The sequence below is a fragment of the Pinus tabuliformis genome, chromosome 7 (assembly GCF_031772625.1).
Source record: "Pinus tabuliformis cultivar Carrire ecotype Pingquan chromosome 7, CPIR1, whole genome shotgun sequence".
NCBI classification, from domain to species: Eukaryota; Viridiplantae; Streptophyta; class Pinopsida; order Pinales; family Pinaceae; genus Pinus; species Pinus tabuliformis.
The window spans coordinates 1,415,195,821-1,415,204,402 of record NC_142293.1 but is presented as its reverse complement, the minus strand read 5'-3'; the positions used below and the strand labels follow the sequence as shown (position 1 = coordinate 1,415,204,402).

Below are 8,582 nucleotides of genomic sequence, written 5' to 3'. Positions count from 1 at the left end.
CAAAATTAAAAATTAATTAATTAACAAAATTTTAAAGGACTGAATTGAATTTAAGTTTTTAAGTTTTAACCGTTGACATCATTTTAATCTCTTATCAAATATAAATTTAAAAACATTTTGATTTCTTTAATATATAATAATATATTTTTATCAAAATTTTCAATTAAAATATAAAAGTTTTTTATTTTCAAATATATTAAAATCTTTTAACCATTTATATTAACATAAACTTAATTATAATAATTTTCAAAAAACTTACCTATATTCTTAATATATTATATTAATCAAAAGATAATTAAATTAATTTCTTAAAAAAAAAAACTACACATGTTCTTAATATTTATATTTATTCACTTCTGGCAATATTAATTTCCAAAAAGAAACACAAATTTCCAAAAAAAAACAACACATGTTCTTAATATGTGTATTTATTATCTAAATTGCTCACAACCCACAGCAACCACAAAATAAAACAGAGCCAGGCAATGGTTATGCCGTTCAAAAGCCAACTCAATACTACCCTTGCCAATGAGTAAAATTCATTTCTTCCGCTCTTGAAGAATCTTCACTCCCATATACCTGCATCCACAACAATAATATTTGGCTCACATTTAATAATAATATGGTTCACATTTCTACACATCAATTGATAGAGATGTTAATTTATTGCAGAGTTCAAATATTTAGAAAATATGACATAGAAGAGTTGAGATCGCCACTGGAATATTAAAACTTTTATAATTACCTGCCGAACATGAGAATGGTGGCTTGTGTGTTTGTTCCCGGAGCGTCTCTGAACGTTGAGCCATCCACAACTCTCACATTTTCAACGCCAATTACCTTATATTGATGGTTAACCACAGATCCAACATTACATCCTCCATGGAAATGCCACATTGTGTTCAACGTATCATGGCAGAACTGAACCATGGCTGCATCGTTGCTCGTGCTCTTGGGCAACGCGGGCCCAATGAAATGAAACTCACGAGAGGAATTATTAGCTGCTGGATATGTGAACCTCTGCAGAGACCGTGTCTCGAAGATTTTAGCCATCACCCTCACGCCATGCGCGCATTTTTGCAGGTCGTGAGGGTGTTTATAATAATTGTATCGAACAGCCGGATTGTCTCGAGGATCCGTGGTGCGAAGCCAGAGCTGTCCTCTCGACAGTGGATACGCCAGCTTCTCGAATATTCTTCCAGCAGACACGTTCTTGGCTTGTGGGGATGCGCTGTTATTTGCCGGCGGGATGACGCTGCCGGAAAATAAAAAAGTCTGAGAGTGGTTAATAATTCCGATGGCCTGTATGGTCGAGATTCCCAGGGGTTTGGGGGACTGCAAGGTGGCGGTTGCACGGGGATTGTCTTGAACCCCTTTGCCTACAAAAGGTGAATGTAGCACGGGAGAAATATTGAATTTTCGGAGCTGTTTAGTTGGACCGATTCCACTCAAGAGAAGCAGCTGGGGGCTGCCTAGGGCACCTGCAGAGAGTATTATCTCGCTCGGAGGCGATGGTTCATTGAGGTACACTTGAAAGGATTCATTAAAGCCTCTGATGTTGAATTCTACTCCGCGTGCCCTCGGCTTCCCAGATGATCCTACATTTACAGATCTGGCTATAAATATACTAGTCCAATCTCCATCGTAAATGATAGAATAATTAAATAAATGTCGCTGTCATAAGAAAGAAAATGTATGATATTACCTGGAGATGTTGGGGGATGAAAGAGAATCTTGCTAACGGTAGCCTTGAGGATGACTTTAATATTGTTGCGATTGGCAGACTTGAGAAGATCTGCTGCCGTATGTCTTCTGCCTTTGTTGTCGAAGATGGCGCCGCTGATCTTGGTTCCATCCATATGATCCAACGTATAGCCATTGTACGGAAGAACCCCTACTTCCAGAAGTGCATCTTTGAAAGCCGAGGACCAAGGCGAGAGGTGATCTGGTCGAAACACAGTCTGGTTCTCCACCCATTCATACGACTCCTTGACAAGTTGCTCGTCCCAATGCATCTTGCGAACATAATACGCGCTGGCCCTGCTGTATAAGCCGCCATTGAAAGCAGTTGCACCTCCGAGAACCCTAGCTCTGGCTAGAGACACCCCATCCTCTGAAACAAACGTCTGCGCTGGGGAAGTGTAATTGTCAGTCTGGCCCAATAGCTTTCCAAAAGCATCGGCGTTCTCGATATCCGGAACTCCGTATGGAGAATCTCCCCTCTCCAGTAGTAGAACGGAATAATTAGCAGAGAGGGTTGTTGCGAGCGGGCAGCCCGCCGTTCCTCCTCCAACTATAATATAATCGAATTTTGTTTGATGTATTTTTTCCATATTCGTAAACAAGAACGGATACGGATATTGTGGAGATCCTACAGCTGAACAGAAACAAACAGGAAGGCAGTGTTAATTCAAACATAACATATCAAAAAGTAGAGGAAGAAATATCATATTCATCCCATGCGCTTACCCGTGGCTGAATATTGCTGCTGATTGCTGCTCATCACCATTAGCACCACCAGAAGCTGAAACCATGCACGAATATTGTTCAGAGCCATTATCATCGGCATTTCCGTTACAAGGAATTCAACTTCTTCTTCACTCTTTCTGAGAAGATGTGGTACATTTTAGGTCTGCATACCAGGCTATTTATAATTATAAGCGCTTGCAGTTAGAGTGTCGAAGTATATCAAAACAATAACACCAGAAAATCCTAATTCAGGCGCAATATGATATTAATTAGTTATTATTTAACCGTATATTAATTTATTATTATCAATGTGTCTCTAGAAAAATATAATATTCGTTAGTTATTTTTATTTTTATACAATAAATTATTATTATATTATATATCAGATTAGATGTATCTGAACTGGATCTAAAGTTGTGATGTCTGTTGATGTTTGGTAGAACCTTTTAAGCTGGTTTAAATTTTATTTTATTTCTATGTAATTTGAAAGGTTTTAATTAATAATTATAATTTAATTTTATATTTAATTTTATTTTTTATTTTTATTGTTATTTTTATGTAATTTTATTAAGTTTAAATGTTTATATAAATAATAAGATAGGATAAAGTATATTTTCTATACTAAGGTGGAGAGAGCTTGTGGTAAAAATGTAATTATTTTATATGTTTTTTTTAATGTATTTTATTTTGATATATTTTTTAAATTTTTAATCAAATTAGTTATTAGGAGTATTAGTTTGATACAAGTTAATTTTGTCAATTACCACTATGATTGTGTTGTCTAATTCTTTTATGTTTAGGAGTTTTTCATATTTTTGGTGAGTTTCTCTAAAATCCAATACTAGTTTTTTGGAATTACGAGTTTTAGTTGTAAGCTCTCCACAATCCTAGTGTTTTGGGAATTTTTCATAATGTGAATCCTTATGTGGAATCAAAAACTCATTTTAAACAACAAAATATCACAATTTGGCTAAAAATTGTATCAAAATTCTTACCAAAATTTCCAAAACTTATAACAGTTACACAATGCATTCTTTTATCTAATTTTACTTAAAATCTTCATATTTAAATTAATTATATTTCTAATTATATTGTGAATATTATTATTATATTTATATTTATATATTGTTATAATATTGTTAGATCTTAAGCTTTTGTCGTTGTTTTTTGGAAAATTGTAATTCAGATCATCCATAGCATTATGTTCTTGTGGAAGTTTCGAATCCCACGGGATACATCTTAAAGACAGAAATTTTGAGTGATAGATGGAAGGAGGAGCTTACAAACTAGACCATATAAACACCTAATGCATAAACAAAAAAATTGTGATTCGGATCATCCACAGTGTTATGTTCTTCTTGATGTTTTGAATCCTAGAGAGATCCATCTTCACGACACAAATTGTGAGTGATAATGGAAAGAAAGCTTACATACTAGACCATATAAACACCTAATGTATAAACAAAAAACAAAAAACATACTAATTTCAAAACAAAGATAATTAATAAATTAAAATATTTAAACTATTATATTCATAATTATATATAGTTATTTTATTATCAAATAATTTTAATAACAATTACTTTTTATTTTATTTTCTAATAATAAAAATCTTAATTAAGCAAAATTTAAAAACATAAAACATCAAATTAATAAATTAATAAAACTTTTTTATTTAATATGTAATAAATTAATTAATTAATATTAATATCTTTTTAACAATAAAAAAATTATTTTATTCATTTTTTAATATAAATGATTTTTAAATAAAAAAAAAATCTAAAACATAAAATGAGTAAAAATCTTTTATTTTACTATAAAATAAATTAATAAATTAATTTTACTATTAGTAAATTAATATTAATATTTTTTTATTTTTTTATTATTAATAATAAGAATTTTGGTGGTGGTGGTGATGGGACCAAATTTTGGTCTCTCGGACCTAAAGAAATGAATTATTTAGTTTGATTTAAGATTTTATTTCTATGCTCAAAAAGCTTGGAGAGAAGCCTCCCTAGCTCACTAATTTTGACAACATACAAGGTTAGGAAGATCAGTATTGCAACAAAGATTTTGAAACTGAGATCTAATGTGGTTGTACGCGGTGCACTCTAAGAGGAAGTGATTTTCATCCTTGATGTTCGTATTCTCACAGAGATGGTAGAACCTTTCCATCCATGGCGTTTTAGGAACTACCCAACTACCCGTTTCACTATGGAGCCCATGATAGTTAGTTCTAATCTTGGCTATATTAATTTTCTCTTTGAACTAGTTAAAACAGAGAGACACTTTTGATCTTCTTCTTTATAATAATAATAATAATAATAAGAATAAGAATAATAAGAATAAAAATAAGAATAGATTATTATTAATATCAATGAAAAACTTAATTAAATATATTTTATTATACTTTATTTTATGAAATATATAATTATTTAAAAAAATTAGCTTATTATTATTGATAAATTAATATTAATATTTATTATTAATAATGAGAAATTATAAATTTCTCTAAAATGATTAAGACTTAATTTTTAACGAAACAATGATTATTATTATTATTTACTATAAATAAATAAAATAATTAATAATGTTTATTAACTAATAAATATTAATATAAACTATATTATAACAATATTTTCCGTAAAAATCATATTTTATGTTAGGTGATTTTTATCAAAAATGTCGTTACTATGGATCACACAAGTCTAAATTTTACAAATAAATTATATTATGAATAATAATTATTTATTTAATTAGTTAATAAGAGTTAATTAACTATTTTTCATGAATAGATAAATAATAATTATTATGAATAAATAATTATTAATAATAAATTAGTTATTTATTAATAATTAATAATTTAATCACTTCTTGATAGATGTTAGTTAAAAAATGTATCATAATTTTTTAGGAGGTTATTATTAATTATTAATTTAATCAATTTATTAATGGATCTTAGTTAAAAATGTTTCATAAAGTTTTAGAGATTAAGGCTAGGAGAGAGGGTTCATACCTGGAATATTATACCTCAGAAGACCTAGAAGTGTTGATATGCCTAATCACGAGAAGCCAATTTCCACCGATCTCATTCCCACCATCCTTGTTGAGATTATTTGGGCATTTCCTAATCTCAAGTGACTCTAATTTTCCTTTTTTGATAATGATTTTCCCTAGCGATAATTTTGGCGCTCTCTAGACAAACATGATGCTTGGTTTTTGAGGAGTGCTCTGCAAGGGTTGAAGTGCGTGATCTCCCATTCTTGATATCTGCTCCATGTTCTTTAAGTCTTGTTTTTAAGGAACACCCTGTCTCTCCAATATAACTTTTGCCGCAAGAACAATCAATCTTATAAACTCCCTTAAGCTATTGTTGATCGATGTTATCCTTGACAGATCTCATTCTTTGCTTAATTGTTCCACATGTCATAAACTAAGTGAATATGTCTTTCTTTCTTAGAACCTTGGTGATCTTATCCGTAACCCCTTGAATGAATGGAAGGTAAACTATCCCACAATTTTCTTTAGGGCCCTTGGGGAGGACCTTTCCTTCAGCTCTTTTTATAGCTTTCTTAATATCATTTTCCTTGTATCCTATATCCTTAAAGATAGAGGTTAAGTGCTTAATCTCCTCATCAAGGTGATCGACATCGGAAATTCTAAGCGCTCTAACAACAAGAGTGTTAAGGAGCCAATTTTTTTTGGGATGGATGATGGTACAAATCAACATGAAGATAGCTTTTAGTGTGGGTTTTCTTCCTAAAGACCTGGTGTCCCAAAGTACCATCCTCCTTTCTGATCATGAGGACATCTAAAAAATGAATTTTACCTTTTTCTTCAAGCTCCATAGTAAACTTAATTTCTGAAGAGATAGAGTTAAGATGATTAAAAAACTTCTCAAGCTCAGTCCTACCATGAGTCCATTTTAAGTTGGTGTTGTCAACAAATATTTTCCACCATGCTAGTTTCAAGGGGTATGAGTCAAGATCCTTTTTCTCAAAATACTTCATGTATAAATTGGCAACTACTGGTGACAGAGGAGAACCCATTGCAACCCCAAATATTTTCTCTTAATAACCACCCTGGAAACTGAAGAAAGTGGAACACAAATAGATCTCGGCAAGTTTCGTTGTTTCTGGATTAATGACTTCTTTTATAACATGAACAACCTCATCCAAGGGGATCTTGGTAAATAAGGATACTACGTCAAAACTAACCAAAATGTCATCCTTATCAACCCTCTCATTTTTTATAAGTTTTACGAAATCATTAGTCTTTTATAAAAGACTTTGTGTTCCCAACTAGAGGCTTCAGAATCTTAGCAACATATTTAGCTAATTCATAGGTGGGGGATCCAATGGTATTAACTATTGGTCTCAGAGGGATCCCTTCTTTGTGAATTTTTGGTAACCCATAAATCCTAGGGATAACCTCACAGGAAGGCATTAACTTATTTTTTATTTTATCATCAATGTTGGACTCCAAGATTGCCTTCTTGACCTCTTTTATAACCTTGGGAATGGGGTTGGTGTTAATTCTCCTATAACTACCACAACTGAGATGATCATTCATTTTATGAATGTAATCATCTTTATCTAAAACAACAGTTGCTCCTCCTTTATCTGCCTTAAGCACTACAATATTATCATTATAATATTGATTGTTATTATTATATATTAATTAATTATATAATATGTAAGTTGTATGCATGTCTATTTTGGAATAAAGCTTCTAGAATATATTTTTTGTATGAACTAAAGGATTTATATTAATAAAAAAAAACATGTTTTACATAGGTAATTCATAATGATCCCTCAAGTGGTTCGCTTAGCAACTACCATGATCTGAACTTAAACAGGAACGCAACAACTTACATATATAATCATAAACACAGAGATGTAGCAGAAAAACACTTCATTTCATTAATAGAAAAATATTAAACTATGCTTACAAACAAAATGGAAATAAGATAGCTCAGGCAATGGTAACTTATCTCTGAGAAGAGATGTGATGGCTACATGCCTTTGAACTGTGGTACAATGAGGCTCAAGGGCCTATTTATTATTGGAAAACATGAAAAAACCTAAAACAACCAAAACCCTAACCCCAGGAGATGTAACACCAAGAGTTTGTCGGCCTTGTTGGGGTCAGTTAGGTAGCCAACTTCCTTGGGTCGTAACTTGGTCGTATTATCTCTATTTGGCGCATATGATACCTTGTTGGAAACGTCTTGCCAAGTACTATAAGTTTCGCCACAAGCCCTTATCTATAAATACAAGCCTATCGCGACCCAAAAAAATGTCATTTAGGGGGTCAAAACTGCTCCGAAAGTTTATGACTCGAAAAACTACTAAAAATAGCAAATGTTGAAATGAACAAGGGAACAGATGAAATTGACTGAGGGGTCTAGGTGGAATAGGCAGGTGGCCACCAATATCCACCTAGATCATTCCTGCCCTCTTAGAAAGCAATGGTCCCCATTGTGTGCAGAGCCTCCATGAGGTGTGGAAAATTCTATTGAACCTAGTCTCTAGTGAACCATTTGCCCTGGTGAAGGAGTTGGCTTGCTTTGACAACTCGATATAATTGTATCCTCTATTGGCAAGTGTTCTTGATCTATGTTTCCATGATCTAATCAGTTGTGGTCTATTCCATGCAGTCTTGGTTGAGCTCTATTGGTGTGAGATCTTCTGTAATGTCAGATGTGTCCAATAATGATGGAAAGTATGGCCAAAGGCAATCTACATTGAACACTAGGTGTAGACCAAGAAACGGTGGGATGCTAAGCTTGAAGGAATTGTCACCAGTGGCCTTGGTGATAGTGTATAGCCCATATCAGAGTGAGTGAAGCTCGCGGTGGGGTCTAGCAAGGTGCTCCTTCTACAAATGTAGCCAAACTTGGTCGCCCACCTAGAACTTGTGAGGCACTCGATGCTAATCATGGTGATGCTTGTACTTAGCATTGATTCTATCTAATATATCATGGACCTATTAACAAATGTGTTGAATGTGCTCAATGAAGCTATTAGCCCTTTCAACTTTGGACTGAACATGAGTTGAGTCTACCTGAGTGGCTGTAAATGGTATGACCACATCAATGGGGCATAATGGCT

The 8,582-nt window shown here is 32.8% G+C and overlaps 1 protein-coding gene across 1 annotated transcript; it reads right to left on the bottom strand.

The window, feature by feature from the left end:
* Positions 1-539: 539 nt before the first annotated feature.
* LOC149252956 ((R)-mandelonitrile lyase-like) lies at positions 540-2,569 on the bottom strand. Its single transcript, XM_089454319.1, has 4 exons — positions 2,470-2,569; positions 1,706-2,377; positions 746-1,598; positions 540-579 (listed from the first exon to the last, which is right to left on the bottom strand). The coding sequence occupies exons 1-4, from the start codon at positions 2,567-2,569 to the stop codon at positions 540-542; spliced, it is 1,665 nt and encodes a 554-aa protein (XP_089310445.1).
* Between the last annotated feature and the right edge of the window lie 6,013 nt (positions 2,570-8,582).